At 38.1% G+C, this 19,212-nt stretch overlaps 1 protein-coding gene and 1 pseudogene across 1 annotated transcript; both read left to right on the plus strand.

Annotated features, from left to right (window-relative positions):
* The first annotated feature begins 6,326 nt into the window (after positions 1 to 6,326).
* LOC113089902 (C-type lectin domain family 4 member E-like) lies at positions 6,327 to 7,885 on the plus strand. Its single transcript, XM_026256126.1, has 5 exons — positions 6,327 to 6,557; positions 6,753 to 6,866; positions 6,957 to 7,060; positions 7,146 to 7,249; positions 7,563 to 7,885. Exons 1-5 carry the CDS (start codon positions 6,485 to 6,487, stop codon positions 7,696 to 7,698), a joined length of 531 nt encoding a protein of 176 aa, XP_026111911.1. The 5' UTR covers positions 6,327 to 6,484; the 3' UTR covers positions 7,699 to 7,885.
* Positions 7,886 to 9,156: 1,271 nt separating this feature from the next.
* LOC113089903 (histone chaperone asf1b-B-like) lies at positions 9,157 to 14,638 on the plus strand (annotated as a pseudogene).
* The last annotated feature ends 4,574 nt before the right edge of the window (positions 14,639 to 19,212 follow it).

Raw genomic sequence — 19,212 nt, forward strand, 5'->3', positions numbered from 1 at the left:
ATTTCTTCCGTTTTCAGACGACGTATCGTCAGGTATGATAACTTTATTGTGCTCTTATTTATGAAAGTTTGGGCTTTTAATCAAATCTTCATCTGTAGATGATAGCTTTTTACTGTTTTGTTGGTAATCTTTCAATGGATGATTGGAAATTGCTTAATTTATTTAACCTTAAAATTTACACTTTACTGTTTATCGATGACGTCACGTTATCAAGGAGCGCGAAAATTGGCAGAAAACTAAAGTTGTTTTGATCTTTTATGGTAAACATAAAACTGTTCTGCGATTTCAAGAATAACAAAATAATCCTTCTACAACAGAAGGGAGTGTCCAAGATTTCAATATTTCTGAAGGGAGCTGCTGACAGAGATGTAGGAAGCGCTGAAAAGGTTAAGTAATCTGATATGCATTTTTTTCACAACATATATCGCAATGAATCTGTTATTTTATTTATTTATTTTTTGCATCTCACCTGCTCTAGCTTGTTTCCATCTAATAAACCTGGAACTGCAGACTAAATATTGTTGGCTCTGTGTCAAATTGCTTGTTTTGTTCCTAGATTCTTCAGTGCTGATGGCCTGAAGTGAACCTACTGTAAGACAACATCTCCAAGATGCTATTGACCACAAGACTAGTACAGTAAGCCAAACCTCAAATATACAGTACACTAGTGTTCAAAAGCTTGAAGTTGATACAATTTGTAATGATTATCTTCTGCTCACCTCTGTAGTAATTATTTGATTAAAATATGTAAAAAGAGTAATATTGTGAAATATTATTACAATTTAAAATAGCTGTTTTCTATGTGAATACATTATAAACTAATTTATTCCTGTGATGTGCAGCTGTGCAGCTGTATTTTCAGCATCATTCCTCCAGTCTTCAGTGTCACATGGATCCCTCAGAAATGCTTATTTGCTGCTCAAGAAACTTATTATCAGCGTTGAAACAGTTGTGCTGCTTCATTTTTTGTGTGGAAACCGTGATGCATTTTATTTTTCAGGATTCACAGATGAATACAAAGTTCAAAAGACCTGCATTTATTTATGCAGACGCTTTTATCCAAAGCGACTTACAGTGCATTCAGGCTATCAATTTTTACATATCATGTGTTCCCGGGGAATCTTGCGCTTGCTTGCACAGTGCTCTACCAGTTGAGCTACAGGAACACTAGTTGAAACAGATGATTTTGAACAATTTGATGCATGTAACACTAACATTAAAATGTTTAGAGTCTATGTAACAATGAATCCAACAAAAAACAATTTCAGCACATCTGTATTTTAACATTGATCATAATCAGAAATGTTCCTTGAGCAGTAAATCATCATATTAGAATGATTTCTGAAGATGTGACACTGAAGACTGGAGTAATGATGCTGAAAATTCAGCTTTGATCAAAGGAATAAATGACATTTTAACATAATATTCACATAGAAAAGAGTTGTTTTGTATTGTAATAGTCACAGTGTTACTATTTTACTGTAATTTGATTCAATAAATGGAGCCGTGGTGAGCATAAGAGATTTTTTATAAAGGCATAAAATATCTTACAGACCCCAAACTCTTTAAATGGTTGTGTAAATTACAGTTATGATGTTCCTCCAGTTAAATTTTATTAAAATGTATTAAATGTTACTCTGGCATATGCAGTCCATTCTATAGAGACTGTGTCCGTTCCCCAAAAACAGACAACAAATAATATGTTTATTAAGGGATCTAGAAACATTATTCCAGTTTAAACATACTAGATTAAAAATAGTACTCAATGTACTCCATTGATGAAATAGTAAAAAGTGCACATTGCCTGAAATGATATGAACAGCAGCTATGCTATTCTTTCTCCCTTTGCCTTCCTGTTTCTGCAAATGTCCATCCCAGGGTTATTAGAAACTGCACAGCACAGGACTTGCAGGACTTGTGAGGACTTCAGATGATACCAGTACTCAAAAGACCTTAGAAGATGGCAACTATAGATGGACATACAAACTACCGCCACTGCAAAAAAGGTAATGTTAATTTGAAAGAGCTGTGTCACAGTAGCCGTGTTTCCACTGGCGAGCTAGGACCAGGCGTGCTAGTGCGTGCCAGGGCCAGTCGCGTTTCCACAGTCACTTCCGGGGCTTGATCGTGCCTCGCCGGGGCTTCCTCGGGGCCAACGGCCAGGGTTTTTTGGCCCGACGAAAACCTTGGGCCAAAGCGGGCCAGCTGGGGCTAGAAGAGGGGTTATGAACAAAGGCGGAGTTTCTCCGTGTCTAGAGAGCGTCAGCGCAGATCATTTCAGAAAGATAACAGCTTAAACACCAGCATTAAAGACGTTTTAAAATAAGTTAAGCTCAAAACTCACTCTTAGTTAGCAGCAAGTGTTTGAAATAACTTGATCCGATGTGGATTATAATCACTAAACAAGGCAGAAATATTTATAAGCGATGTAAAAGACTATGCACGCTAAACATTAACGTTACCATAGTAAACATGTTAAATATGACTGCTTGGAGAAATCAGACGTAAGCTTCTTATTCTCTATCACAATTGTGTATTTATAAAGTAACATTTTATCTGTCGTCTGGTTTCAAGAGTTTAGCTCCACGTTGCATATCATCAAAATATAATAATGATTTTTGTTTGGGAGCTTTTATAAAAATAGAGAGTCTGCGCTGAGGTTCATTTCAGAAAGATAACAGCTTTAACACCAGCATTAAACACTTTTTTAAACAAAACTCTCTTTCAGTCAGCAGCGAGTGTTTGAAATAACTTGATCCAATGTGGATTATAATCACCATACAGGGCAGGAATATGTATAAGCGATGAAAAAGATATGCACGCTAAACATATTACCATAGTAAACATGGTAAAATAAGACCGCTTGAAGAAATACGTCAGCTTCTTATTCTCTATCACAATCGTGTATTTATTAAGTAACTTATATTATCTGTCACAAGCCTCGTCTCGAGAGTTTTTCTCACGTTGCCTATCATAAAACAATATAGCCTAATAATGTTTTTTTGTTCGGGAGCTTTTATAAAAATAGAGATATTATCATTCATTATAAATATGACAGCTATACTGTGGCTAATAAACAGAAACAGACTCGACTGAATAAGCAGGCTATTTTCATAAGCGTTAAAAATAAATAAAATAGAAATAAGTGTGTTTATGTGTGATTAATTTTGCATGACGTTGTTCTGAGAGGCGTGTAAAGGGCGTGTTTTAGTGACGTGCAGCGTTGCTTCAAGCTCCACTGTGGAAACCCTGCGCTATTCTGGCCTCGGTGCTACTGGCCCGGGGCTATGAGCCCCTCCCGGCCCGCTTTAAGCCCTGGCTCGCACTGGCCCCACAGTGGAAATGCGGCTAGTATCAAGGGCTCCCTTATCAGTTCTGCTTTCAGTACTGGAGAGTAAAAGATACATTTTTTTTGTTTGATGTTTTTATTAGTACATATACGTTATCTTGCACATTTTATCTCCCCAACAGATTCTAATTTGAAAGAAGTTCATAATGCATGTTCGCTCCTCCCAATTCAGAAGACTGAATCAGCCTGTGTATCTGAATGTTTCTCATACTCACTCATCTCTGCCGCGTCTGAATTTGGGATTCTCCTTAGCTGTCAGTTATAAACGTCAAAATTAAAAGAAATAAACATTTGAAATATATCAGTCTGTGTGTAATGAATAAATATAATATACAAGTTTCACTTTTTGAATGGAATTAGTGAAATAAATCAACTTTTTGATGATATTCTAATTATATGACCAGCACCTGTATATCATTGCTCCTTTGTTGATTTTGATTGCTTCCATTGTCCTCATTTGTAAGTTGCTTTGGATAAAAGTGTCTGCTAAATGTAAATGTAATTTTAATGTGTATTTAACTATATTTATAAATATTTATCTGTATTTTTTATTTTGTAATAATGTAAATGTATTTGTTTTATATCTATACATGCAGTTGTATTCATGTATGTATATTTATTTGTCTAATTTTTATATTTTAATAAAGCAGTTTAGACTACATGAGTGTTTTCTTTATTCTGGATGAATTACATATTCTTTTGTGTCTAGAAAGGGATATCTAACCCAGAAGTCAGCCACAACTGGGACGGATCTGGGCCACATCTCAGAAATGGCATGGTTGACATCTGGGCCAGGTGTCGCCCATGCCATTTGTGAGATGCGGCATGGATCTGGTACAGTTGTGGCTGACTTCTGTCAGACAAAACAGGGCCAGATCTGGCCCAGATGTCACCCACACCATTTCTGAGATGTGGCCCAGATCTGGTTCAGTTGTGGCTGACATATGTCAGCCAGACTCAGGTTGAGTCATCGCCGTCATTCCGCGCGGTATGTGGGCCAGAAGAATTAGGAAGATGTGGGCCAGATCTGGGCCACATGTAATTTGCTATCTGGGAAGCCCTCGAAATACCCGCGCTCATAACGTTACTAGTACAGAATCAGAATCAATCACCGAAAGAATCCCTTCGGTTCAGACATGCTGTGAGTCAGTTGGCTTCACGCTGAATCGCGCGTGCGCAGTATCATCAGTTCATCGGTTCTCAATTCGGACGCGTCCGACAGAAACGATTCTCGGTTGAGTGTACTGGTGATCCGAAAACCGAAGCAACCGGTTCTTGACTCGAGAACGAGAATCAGCTCATCGGTTCTCAAATCGGACGCGTCCGACAGAAACGATTCTCGGTTGAGTGTACTGGTGATCCGAAAACCGAAGCAACCGGTTCTTGACTCGAGAACGAGAACTGCTCCAGCAGTGGGCGTGTTTGTTCTTTATCTGGCTCGGCTCGGTGTTCATCTTCAGTTCGGTCTTCACAGCATTTCATTCAGTGTACTGTTTGAGTAAATGGATTACCCCGGGATATTGGTTTATTCTGACTCAGAGGGAGTGTCAGTCACGTTAAAAAAAGTTAACAGCTTAAGTAATTTGTGGATTTATGCTTATTGGAGACGTGAACCGTTTCAAACGATTCAGTTCGATTTGGTGAACTGGTTCAACCGATTCACTAAGAAGAACCGGTTAAATTGAACGATTCGTTCACGAATCGGCCATCACTACTATGAACTAATCAATTCTCTTTCCGGCTCATGCTGCATTGGGTTTAACGTATTGGGCTGTCACGTGATTGAGGAACGAGTCAAAAACCCGATAGACTCGAACTATGAACTAATCAATTCTCTTTCCGGCTCATGCTGCATTGGGTTTAACGTATTGGGCTGTCACGTGACTGAGGAACGAGTCAAAAACCCGATAGACTCGAACTATGAACTAATCAATTCTCTTTCCGGCTCATGCTGCATTGGGTTTAACGTATTGGGCTGTCACGTGACTGAGGAACGAGTCAAAAACCCGATAGACTCGAACTATGAACTAATCAATTCTCTTTCCGGCTCAAGACTGCATTGACTGACAGGTCAATTACTACTACTAGAACAGAACCCATAGAATAATGCGCATGCGCGACTGAACGAATCACTCCCCGAGACGACTCGTTCTTCCCGAGTCACATTAAAGATTCGTTCAAATTGAACGAATCGTTCAAGAACGACACATCACTAGTGTCTAACCTTTCTCTGGTTCTTTAACAATGTAATTTAAAAAGAACAGACGAAATATGACATAAGTTTGCAAGATCTTATACATTGCATCTGCTATAGTCAGTAATATTTAATTCATAGCATAGACCTCCAGATAAAACATACTGACCAGATTACTACATGAGGAAATATATTATCCTAATATATATATAATATATTATCCTAATATTAGTAAGTAACCAACATCACCTGATGACATTTGTCTCTCCCTGTTTTCGCTGTAACAAATATAGCTAAAGCAGTTAAATTAACCGTAACTGAAAGAGTCATACTGCCTAAGTACTGATCACCCTAATGGTGACATCAAGCTAAACTATTATTTTCAATAAACCATCAACACCTCTGTTAATCTCAATAAGAACCTTTTTACATTTAGGACAGAAATAAATCTTGTTTATAATAAGTGAAGTTGGTAATACTGTGTTTGGAGTTATTTACGCGAGAGTTTGACACCAAACGGATTGGGTTTTCAATTTCAACGAACATCTGACATCTGAGCAATGTCAGTCCACATCTAGTGTGATGGGAAGCTTTATTAGAATGTTAGAGAATAATGTTGTAGCAATGTTATCAATAGATATTTTTAGAATGTTTTTAGAGAATGTTATCCTAACTTTTAGTAGAACATTCTGGGAACTAAAATAAAACTAGCCGCTGAAAACATTCCTAGAACATTATACATTTCTAGGTGGGTTATTCAAACAAGAAAATAGACACCCAATAGAAACCATAGTTACAACACATGCCACTGCATCTTATTGTTTTGTAACCAGTTTAGGGAGTGAAGTTACTTCCTGTGTAGGTTAAGGGGATTTAAAACATTAGGCAACATAGCTGCTAGGGATCACAACTCATCTGTGAAGAGCGTCAGCGAGTGTCTAATGGAAATGGATAATGTTTATGAAATTGTTAAGGACACATCTGAACTTCAAAAACAGAATCACAAAAAATGCAGTAAGTATTTTTTTCTATTTACTTCATCAGCACGTGTTTTTGCATATTTCACTTTATACGTATTCCAGTTATTTGTCATTATAAATAAACATACACTTTACTGACATGTTGATTTGAGGGGTTGTCTAATAAGCAAATTGTTATAGTTGATATGTGTGTGTGTGTGTGTGTGTGTGTTTTGGTCGTGTTCGACAGGAGGAAGTAGATGTTTGGTGTCGATCACAGTGGGTCTCGGGCTCATTTGTGTTCTTCTGCTGATATCTGTCATACTGCAACACATCAGAATCTTGTCTTTCGGTGATAAACAAGGTTGGATCAAATCTGTTTTTGTTTAATTTTTCCTTCGTATTTCTGTATAGCTTTGAGAAGTCTTTATGTATGAAAATCTGTGTGTTTCAGGTTTGTTCTTCATGTCCACTGAGTTGAAGAACTGGTCTGACAGCAGACAGTACTGCAGGGATCGTGGGGCTGATCTGGTCATTATCAACACTGAAGAGAAACAGGTTTGAAGAGAAGAGTTTGTGTTAAGGTGAGGTTTTTGTTAATGAATGAGAGCAATCACACTTACTCCTGTTTTCATTAACACAGAGGTTCATATCTTCATTCGCCACGGAGAGTGTTTGGATTGGTTTGTCAGACACAGAGGACGAGGGCATCATGAAATGGGTGGATAATTCACCGCTGAAACAAGGGTAAGTCCTAAAAGCACAGAAATATATTTTTGAGAGAGAAAAAAAATTCAGAAGACTGCTCTTCCACAGACAGAATCACGACATAAACCACAATTAAAGGAACTTCCCGTTTAAAAAACACTAAAAGAAAACGTCACCCTTTTATTGTTCTGCACTTCTGCTTCTGCTCAGTCTTCTGTACTACTTTACTTTACTCTCTGAACTTTGCGGGACTGTTAGTATCGTTGACTCATGAAATGCTTGTGATGTTCCTCAGTTGTTAGTTGCTGAAAGAGTAAAACCTGAAATGACACATCTGACACATTTTATTCAGGTTTTGGGATGAGAGTGAGCCAAATGACTTTGGTGGAAATGAGGACTGTGTTGTTCTTAATCCTGGAAGACCTATCATGAACAACTGGAATGATCTGTCATGCTCATACACAATACATTTTATTTGTGAGAAATAGGGTTCATCTGTTCTTCTCATGATTTTGCTTGTATTATCTTAAGGAATCATACTTATTGTGATATGAGGATGTATACTATGGCACAACAAACCTCGGATGTGTTGCTCCATTATAGCAGCATGTCAATGTCCTTCCTTAGCTGTTATCATGAATCACACTCAATAAAATATTTGTTGATTGAACTGTATTAGCACATAGCATATTCTTGTGCATCTGCTTCACTGTGTTTGATGTTAAATGTTAACATGTTAAATGCATAATATGGGAGAAAGTCAATAAAAGGAGGCAAGAGAGGTAGGATAGAGAGACGAAAGGGAGGCACTTATATACTAAATTCAAATAAATGTTAAAGAGGATAGAGGGGGAGATAAGAGAGAAGATGCTGTGATGGAAAAGGTTAAGGTTGGGACATTGTTCACTGAATAAAATGCTAAATATGATAGGGAAGCACCAGATAGGATATGATGGATAATTACATTATATTATTATATCAGACAAGCTAGCAAAAAGGCAGCCAAAAGAAAAATAATTTGAAAAGAGCATAGTGTGGAATAAAATAATGGACAAATGGCAGCAACAGTGGCATGAAGAAACAAATTTGCTTTTTTTTTTTTTTTTTTTTTTTTTTAAGAAACTTGCCTGGACAAGAGAATATTGTCTAAAGTAAATTTATTACAGTAGGTGGCAGTAATGCAAGAGATTGGATGCCAGCTGCAGTAAAACCCAAAGGAGAAGATTTCCTCCAGTCCAGCCAAGGGGCAAGGAACTCGACCGGAAGTTGAAGTCGGTGGGGGCTGCCATCTTTTAGCAGAACTTCACTTGCGTTAGCATTCCCATTGACTCCCATTCATTTTGGCGTCACTTTGACAGCGAATAACTTTACATCTGAGGCGTTTAAAGACTCCGTTTGTCCATTATTTATTTCTAAAGATACACGACAATGTATAAAGGGCTCCATTACCTTCTATGTTACATTATGGCCCTGTATAAACAGTTTTTGTAAAAAATAGGCTAACGATTGCGTCATAACCACTCGGCTCTCTGTCGCATTACCGTACAGACAGGTGGAGAAGCTCGCAGGCAATTAACTTAATATGGCGTACTCGCGTTACATTTTAAAATACTATACAAAATAATTAATCAGAATACTTACTCCTGCTCACTCACGACAAAGAACTCCCCGCTCAAGCTCGCCGTCTCTGCAAGATTAACGATGGCAGTTTGCACGCACAGCTACTAGAAGATTTACATCTGCCAGACAGGTTGCTGACGTCGTCAAGCTTCGTTTGAGTCTGCGCGTCAGAAACGGAAGTGCTAAAAAACGCTAAAACTGGGCTTCATTTGTCTCAATTGAGTTCCAATGGGGTCGCTGTGTCCATTTCTTTTACTGTCTATGAGTCCAGCAGGAAACAGCAGAGAGCAGGTTTATACTGAAGGGATCAGAGAAGAAGACAAGATAAGAAAATGTGGGAATGTAGTTAGGCTCGCTTGAATTTTCTTATAGATACAGGATTAGAGCACAGTATATAGGTGTGTTAAATGTGTGTTTATTTATTTATAATTATAAATATGCAAAGTGCATGAATCCCTGAGGTATGCACAGGTGATGGCAATATTAAATTGCTTTGCAATGGGTGGAAAAGGTAAGGCGGGAAAAAGGTTCTGAAATGTTCTGACTCTTTATCAGTTGTAGCTAGTTTAAGGTAATTTCTTTCAAAGACTTGGCAAGGTATCCTGTATGAAGTGCTGCAATTAAACACAAGAGTAGTTAATAAGAGATGTCAGGTCAGATTTATGTGGTTATCCCTGCATGTGTTGGGATTAGGAGTAATGAGATGACACATAGCCTGGCTGAAAGGGCCCTAACAAAAGAGAACGTAGAGATGTACTGTAAGTTAAGCATAATGTTAAATTTTAAATGCATAATGGGTGAAAAAATATATAGAGATGTAGGATAGAGAGACGAAAGGGAGGCACTTATATACTAAATTCAAAGAAATGTTAAAGAGGATAGAAGGGGAAATAGGAGAGAAGATGCTGTGGTGGAAAGGTTAAGGTTGGGACATTGTTCACTGAATGAAATGCTAAATATGACAGGGAAGCACCAGACGGGATTGTGTGAGGGATGTCAAGAAGAGGAGTCAGCAGAGCACATAATCATGACTTGTTATCGATATGAAGCACAGACACAGGCAATGAAGAATAAACCGAGGGACATTGGGGCACAGGAGATCGCATCAAAAGCATAACTAAGCACAGTAAACAGGACACAGAGTAGAATATTAATGACATTTTTAAGAGAAGCAGGAGTCTTAAACAGGATTTGATGGGTAATTACAGTATGATGTGTTTTGTGTGTGTGTGTTTATGTGAGTGGCATGTAAGTGTTAGTAAGGAAAAAATTAAGTTTTATTTTAACCTATTATGTGATCCACACTCCGATGCAGAAGGGGGCGATAATGTACCAATGAGTTAGACGCCAAAAGCCGCTAAAACTTAGAAGAAGAAGAAGAAGAAGAAGAATAAGAACAGAGCACTTGCTGCTGTCAATCGGAATCTTTGATCCGTTTAAGGACGTTTTTCCTTCAGGATCCCGTGGAAAAGACGAATTTTATTATTTTATTTGGTGCTTTAAACCCGCGTTTACATAAAACCTCCACTAAATTACACGTTATTCAGGATATTCCAGCAATAAATATAATGGATGTATGGCGAGCATCTGATTAGTTTATAAAGTAAAAATTAACCCTGTCGAGAGAAAACCCTACCGCTTCGTCTGCTTCTTCAGAAGATCTGATTCCGGTTTAACACTTGGATTTAGTTACTTCAGATTTACAGTGACCTGGGCAGTTTTTTTCAAGGAGCTCTCTTCCACAAACACAAGGCCGATTTCTGTTGCTCAAACCCTGTGAGGCACCATGGCTAAAGTGCAGGTGCTAAACGTGGCTGTTCTGGATAATCCCAGTCCCTTTGGGAACCCGTTTCAATTCGAAATCACATTTGAATGTATGGAGGATTTGCCTGAAGGTGAGAGATTTCACAAATTAACACTTTAATCACGTATTCTGCAGTTGCTTGGTTAATACTGAAGACTAAATGCGTCTTACTGTGTGATTATCTTACACATCGTCAGGAATCACGGGAATATTTATGGTTATTAAAGTCTTCTCGTCAGCTGTTATTGTTTACGCGCTTAATATTTTGGCGCCGGCGGGGAGCTCGATGACAGCGCGAGGCCGCCTCTTCCTTCAGTGTTGCCAAGTATGCGGTTTTCCCGCACAAAAGTATACTTTAACACCGCGGATTATTTTTCCTGTCTTCGGGTTTACGCGACCCCGATAACGTGATTTAGCCCTTACAAATGCAAGTTTTAGTAAAGGAATCCCGCCAAAAAAAAGAAAACGTGTATTTTAATTTATCCCGCAAGAACGCGATCCATCGAAAAGGTATAGGGCTTGTTTTGGACTAGTTTGGAGTAGTTAGGCGGGTTTTGTTTTGATAACCTGGCAACTCTGCCTCCTTCCCTGATTAGTCCGATAGCGGAAGCAGGGCGTGAACAATGTGTCTGCTTTCTCCGATTGGTTAGATTTCTTGTGACATCATGTTATGGGAGGAGCTTTGGCGATTTTGCTCCTAAAATACATTATTTTAATTAACGAACACAAATAAACTAAGACTCATAAATGTATGGGTCTTTTTTATTTAATTTGTTTGCATTTTTCTAGAATAATGTTCCTCTGATTAATTGGAAATCTTACTCGTTTTATTTCATACATGTCGGCTGTAATACAATATTTTTTTTTGCTAATAAATATATTATGAAGAATTTATTTATTCATATATTTATTGCATAGTTACCATTGCGTAAGAATCAAGAAAAAGAATCAAGAACAAACGATGTTCAGTTTTTCAAGCATGTAAAATAGCATCCTCTTAATTTTGCATGAAATGCTTTCTGTATGGTGTACATCTGTCACTTTACTGTGAGAAAAAGAAATGCTTATCCCTGGGTTTCTGTCTCTCTCAGATCTGGAGTGGAAGATCATCTACGTGGGCTCAGCTGAGAGTGAGGAGTACGACCAGGTCCTGGACTCGGTTCTGGTCGGCCCAGTTTCCTGCAGGAAGACATATGTTTGTCTTTCAGGTGGGTTATGTTTCTGGTTGGCTGCAAATCTCATTTCTAACCCATATAAATAATACCATCTTAGTGAATACATTGCAATGCACTGCCACCTAGAGATGAATGGAGAAAATACAAATGTAAATTTCAAGTCAAGTTCACAAATTGCTTTAAGATGTGTCCTCATCTCATCTCCATTCCTGAAAAAGTGTCTCACTGGACACAATGTTCGAAGTCATGAAATTCAAAGGGTTATCCGTAGATGCAAGAACATTTACAACCTGCAAGCTACAAAGATGACTTGGAAACAGCATTCTAGTCCCATTTCTCTGTTGTCTCTTTTGACTTGATTGACAGGCGGACGCTCCAAACACAGGGCTGATCCCTGAGAGCGATGCGGTGGGCGTGACCGTCGTGCTGATCACATGCACATATCGCGGACAGGAATTCATTCGCATCGGTTACTATGTAAACAATTGAGTACACCAGACCCTGAGCTACGGGAAAACCCACCGGTCAAACCCAACTACACACAGGTGAGACGTCATACACATGCACAACGGTACGCCACTAGTGCTGGGCGATATAGCTAAAAATTATCATGATATAATGTTTAATATGAGTCTTTATTGGTAATTATTGAACAATCTTTTTTAACAAAGAGCAGAAGAAAAAAAAGCTTAAATTTAATTTAACTATTTTATTAAAACAAACAACAGTTTATTTTAGTGTTAATGTATGCAGAAATATGTAGACAGAGGACAATGTGCAAAATAATGCAATTATGCACTTATTGCATTGAATAAACAATTTAATAATGTCTAAACTAACAGTTGCATAATTATGAACAAAGCTGCATCATTTATTTATGCTTGGCTTAATACAAAAAGCCTAAGCGCAGATGACACAGATTGATAAACACATGTTAAAATGAGATCTGTACCTGCTCCTATATTGTGTGCAGAAAATATGACTGGTGAATTGGAATAGAGATAAGGGGAAACTGTGTTTAGGCCAGAAAGGCCATTGACGCTCAGTAGACATTGTGCATGTTGTATATTGAGAGTGTATTTGTGTAACACAGATCTGCTGCATTTGAAATGTGGCAATGTCGCTCAGAACAAAGAGGCAGGTGGCTGCCGTTTATAGTCCAGTATCGTTTGTCATTCATTACCTCTGCGAAATGAATCCAGGTCGCTGGCGTTGTGCGCTTTGCTACAGAATCCCATATTTCCACGCATTTATTCTGTTGCGAATATCAAGATTCTTAAACCACTTGAACATTTAACCACCTGAATATTCAGATGTTTAATATTTAAAACTCTGATTCAACACATAAAGCAGTTTGATTTGAGCATAGAGGTGTCATGACTATTGAAATAAATGTTAATAACTATTATAATATAGTTAACCATTTACAATAAGATTCAATGTTAACATTAGATTAAAACATTAGTTTATATGATCAATTAAAAAAACTTCTAAAGCATTTATTTTTCATCCTAATTGATTCAATGTTTGTAAATAAATTATTAATTTATTGTGAATGCATTATTTATGTTGTATTTTTAATAACTAAAATTGACAGAATTAATAAATAGTGTAACAAATGTCTTGCTTTTTGTCAGTTAATGCATTCACAAACATGTTTTAATGGGACCTAGTGGTCAAGGTTAAATGATATTATATTTTGAAGAGTAATGTTAACATTGAGTCGTTACAATGTAACATTGACCGATTCAAATCCAAACGGTTCTAATTTAGAACTTTCATGTGTTCCCGCCTCGCAGCTGCAAAGGAACATCTTGGCGTCTAACCCCCGCGTGACCCGTTTCCACATTAACTGGGAAGCGACTATGGACAAGATGGAGGATTCGGAGAATGTAGATCCCGCCCCCAACGCCATGCTCCCGCCCATCTCCATGCCCGGCAAAGCCCCGCCCCTTGGACTCATGCCTGACAACTCTATGGACTGCTTATAGAGCCTGAACACAACAACGACCTCATGCATAAAGTAATAAATGTGTTATTTTGTATTTATACTCCTGATGTTCTTACAGTTGAGATCGGACACACACACACACACACACACACACACACTGGTCTCAGCCCTCTAGCACTGCTCTGATCACACACCTGAAGCGCTCGGGCAGTCGTGGGACTATGTCTTGTGCTCCCTGTCCTGAACAACAGTAGCACCAGCAGACATGGACTGTTTTCTTCTGGTTGTGGTGAGGTGAATCCCATAAAAACATGTTCTGTTCACATTTTCTTACAAATTATATTTTCCATAAAGACAAGGAAGCACTGCAGGACGATTAGTACGTTTGCGTTTTGACATTGTTCACAAATGTTTTCCCCCAAACTGTCATTAATCAAAAAACCTAAAAACTAAAAAAACAGCTCATTCTCATTACTGTAATGCAAAATTGTTTATAATAATGATATAAAAATAAAGTTTGGTTAAGTATCCTTTCATCACTGCTGTGTTGATTAAATAACTGATGAGGATTATCACTGAGAATAATAGGATTTACCAAAAAAAAAGACCTTGAAATGTTTTTGTGAGATTCATCCCTTATGGTCAGAAATTAGAGCAACTTTTTGGGGAATATTTTCCTCTGATATGATTAATATTTTGAAACGCATTACAATTCCAGCTCTGTTTCTGTTTTCTTGGGACGTCAGATTGTTTATAAAATGATTTCGTTTGGTTCTAAACTGAATCCAAGTTGGTTCTTCTGTTGCCTTTTGTAATATTTGTTTATGAAAACTCTTGGGTTTAATAAAACTGGACTTTTGTCTTTGGTGTTCTCTCCATCTTCTGGCTCTTTTATAAGGTGTGTGTGTGTTTTATGATGTTGCTAAGCAGCAGCTGTTAGAGATCTGGGCTGCTCCACCTTTGATCCACACATCACATCAGACACTACTCTTCCTTTCATCCCTCCATCCCTCCATCCCTCCCTCTGCTCTCATACTCTCTGTCCTCTGATCTGGGCCTGTGGAAATATGCACAGACTGAACCAAACCAAACACCCTGGCATCTCGTGCTTCTAGAAGAAGAGACAGGTGATGAAGGTTAAGAAAAACATTTAAATAAACAATACAAAATTAGAAAAACAAGGTTGAGTATGTAGTTGTTGTTTTTTTAAGATGATTATAGTTTACAGGACGGGGAGTGTTTTAAAACTCCACTGATTTACTTTTATAGTTTTATATGTCTTTAAATAATTTTTCATTTTGATTTTAATTTTGCTTCTATTTTAGTATATACTGTAAGTGTGTGTGGCTTTTTAGGTCTCTATTCCTTTTTATTTCAATTTCAGTTCTTTTAGTACATCATGTCAAATTGTCTTAAAGTTTTAATTTCATTGAAATACTTTCATGGTTTTTATAATTTGTTGGATCTTTAAATGTTCAAGTTTGTTTCAGTAATGTACATAGACCTGTATAGTAGGTACTTATTGAATATTTGTGTAGTGTTTAATTTTTCAGATTAAACTAAATGAAAATAAGAAAATAATTTTAAATTTGAAATTAAAGTGAAAATAAATTTTTACTTTCAACTTTTAAATACTTGAGTACAATTTAAAGTTGTACTTTTTAATTTATTTTTTTTTTTTTACTTTTATTCAAGTATGTTTTTGTCAAGATACCTTTTACTTTTAACTGAGTATATATACTTTTACTTGAGTATATTTTTGAGTGCTTTTTACATCTCTGATCAAGTTAGACTTTAAGAAAGCTAAGAATTTATATTAAGTAAGGTTTGTATGTAGCCCTTTTGCTTTTTTGCTGGCATTTCTTAAAAACAAAAGTTTTGTGCTTCATATTTATTTTACCTTTCAGCTGTTTCGGGAAAAAAGTCTATAAAATCCAGTTTAAAAATGTGATCAATGATAACATTCCTTCTTTTGGGGCCAACATGTGTTAAATAAGGCAGTATTTTTATTATTGGACAACATCAGTGGAAATATGCGATAATACACGTACAACATACTGTATGTTTACATTATACACAGTAAAATGTAGCAATTTGAATCCCGTCCGTCATGGGAATATGAATAAAAATGAGCCATGTTTTGTTTCGATATCGAGATAACGGCTACATAAGTGTCAATCATTCGCACATCTGTCCGTCTTCTTCCTCCTGGCCAATGGGTGCGCGGTGGGCGGGGCAGTCCGGGGGGGCGGTGTCAGTGTCGATGGCCACGGGAAGCGCAGCTGCGTTCGTTTTTTTCCGCCGCGATTCCCTTTGCGAGCGCCGCTCACGGAACACCCCCGCGGGGAGGCGACAGACAGGACTGCGGGGCCGCGGAGGAGCGGCGAAGAGCCAGGCCAGGAAAGGACGCCCGAGTCCGGTTTGATGCTGGCGGCCCGTCCGCCCTTTAAACGCGGGTGCTGCTGCTGCTGCTGCATTCCATAAGGGATCGCCGTTTATCCGAGAAAGCCCCATCGGACGCGTCAACGTCCCCCCCGTTTTCAACATTCAGGAGCGGTCGGTGGACGTCAATCGCACGAACGGAGCGTGAGAGCATCCCTCCCTCCCCTGCGGCTCTCCAGCCGCCTGACGGGCCCGAGTCATGGGCAACACGCTCCGGCCGCCAAACGGGGCAACGAGATGGAAAGCGGTGGGTGTCTTTAACCGCGTCCAGTCCTTCCCGTTTAGTCCATCATCCTTATCTCCGATCATGGCGATCCTCGGATGCTCTTCGGGGGTATGGTCGTGCATGGTGCCAGGCTTCACCCGGAGATGGTGCTGATGCTGTCATGGCGATCTCAGGCTCAAGCGATGTGTTGATTGCTTTGATAAGCGCGAGCTGCGCCTCGTTTGAGGGCTTTGCGCGCGCGTTTCTATGCTGCACCCTGTATATAACATGCCCGAAAGATAGAAAAGGGTCTATTTGTGCACGTTGGTGGTCTATAGGGAAAGACAGATGTTGTGGAAGGGCTGAAGAAAACGGGGAGAACCCGAAACCTACATGCTGAGATCTAATGTGAAAGGCTAAATATAGCATTTAACAATCTTGTCATTGAAACGACTGTATTATTGACCACTGTGTGTCCTTCCTCAGCGTCTGTGATGGTAAAGGCTTTGCTGGTGTCTCAACTGTTGGGTTTTCACACTTGGAGTTGTTTAACCCTGATTAACTGACCCCATCGCTTCACACTGTTTATACTAACCCTGGTTTTACCATTTAAAGTTTTGAGATTTTCGCGCTTTACTTGTGTAAACCCCAGGATGACGTTGTAATTTTTTCATATTTACAGTGTTCCAATGAATCTGAAGGAGTCCTGATTTAATAATGATCTTGTTAGATTCACAGTACGTCAATGCAATGAATCTTTGAACATTTTAAAGAGCGCTTTCTTATCTGGAAAAACCAACGCAAAAGTATTGACTCCATCGTTTCTGGTCCAATAAAAAGCACTCTTGAATATTGAAGGATCTAATGGGTGTCTCACAGATGTTATTTAAACCAGTGGCCATGGTGTTCATGTTAAGACACTAATCTTAGATGAATCCTTCGATATGTACCCACCCAACCTTCCTGTTTCGGTATGAAATGTGTCAAACAGGAACAAAAACTGCGCTCACGGTCTTGAACCATTTCCTTCAAATGCTGGCGCTTGAAAGTTTCTGTGGCTCTATGAAACGCATGCATCTTCAACAAGGCAAGAATCCTTTAGTTTACGATTGGCTTGTCTGAAACAACTCAGTGGTAAAGTATACATTTGGCAGTGCTAAATCGGTGTTAAACCCCTTAAAAATGCACGTTTGAAACAGTTTCTGTAAAGTTGCACTGAAACCATGTGAACTGTGAAAAGCTTATATAAATAAGTTTGACTTGTGGCTCGACAGAAGGCGTTTAACCCCGTGAGGAAAACAGCAGCTGGCCCTGATGTGATGCTACGGCTTGTTGTGCTACTCCCTTTAAATCAGTCTTTCTGTTTGCTTGCCTATTATTATTATTTATTTTTTCTGCACCAAGTTTGGGGGAAAATTTTGCGGAGTGGATTGAAAATGCTGAAATTAATCGAGCTGAGATACTGCACTGTTATTGAGGCTATCATGAAGTTAACCAAAGCATTGAAGCACTGATGTGTAAACCTTTGTGCACTGCCTGAGTTTGGCATGTGATCATGTTTAACCCTTTGATGCCTGACATGTGAACATAAATATATATATTTAACCTTTAGATAAAATGTTAACCTTAGATTTTTTTACGATTTTTGTAATGAGAAACATATTTGATCCATCAAACCATTACGGCTCCTATAGTCTGTTATAATGAAAATATATCAATACACACCATGCGGTGCATTGCGATGTTGAACTGAGAAATGAACAGAACAAAACGTTCCTCAAAATAGATCGTGCAGCAAGCAGAATCATTCAGCGGTCTTAGAAACAAATATGACATCGATGCTTGTAAAGTTATGTGTGCTTTCTGTCTCTTCCCACAGTCAAAGAGTTTTTGGCCTTCGCCAGAGAAGATTTCCTCAGGAAATGGGAGAATCCTGCACAGGTAAGATGACTAGAAGTATTCCAGAAGAGAAGGAGAAACAGAAGTGAGGTCTGTTTTCATTTAATAGATCTGTGTTTACCGTGAGTTTTTTATAATGAGTGGCACCTGGTCATTTAGCAGACATTTTTATCCAAAGCCACTTCTAATTGGGGAATACGTAAAGAGATTCTTTCTTCAAGAGGCAGACAGACACAGGAAGTGCTCCTAATACGTTTCAGGCATTGTTCAAATGAGTACAAGCTAGAAAGGCAAGGCATAAATAAAGAGAAAACAATGTTTTTTTTTTTTTATTTTTTTAGGATAAGTCAAGTAGCGTTGAAGAGTTTCTAGCTCTCTTGAGAATTGTCAGGGAGATGATAAACCATTTTGACTCTTTTACCATAAATACTCTAGAGAATAGTGATTAAATAAATGAAGCTTTTTAAATCAATTTCTACAAAAATGAATGACTGTTTCATGTGATTTTGTCATGGCCAAGATTCTAGCTACACCTCATCTATTTGCGCCGCACTAAACTTAGCAGTAAATGTATTGAAAATAATGCAGTGTAAGCGTTTGTCACCACACTCTCAAACTAGGCTTTTATGAAGTTTACTTGAAGCGAATGAAATGTGAACTGAATAAAAAATAAAAATACTTATTTTATTTCAGCTAGTTTGCAAGGCAACATTTTTCATTTCGTTTAACTTGATTAACTATTTAACTATCACTAAAATAGTTAAAACTGAAATAAAAATAACTATATTAGACATTTAAAACAATAATGCTAAAAAGCTAAGTTACTAAAACTTAAATGATGTAAATGTATAAAATACTGATTCAAAATATTATCAAAATCTATAAAAGTCTCTTAAATATAGAAAA

The sequence above is a fragment of the Carassius auratus genome, unplaced genomic scaffold, assembly GCF_003368295.1.
Source record: "Carassius auratus strain Wakin unplaced genomic scaffold, ASM336829v1 scaf_tig00051428, whole genome shotgun sequence".
NCBI lineage: Eukaryota > Metazoa > Chordata > Actinopteri > Cypriniformes > Cyprinidae > Carassius > Carassius auratus.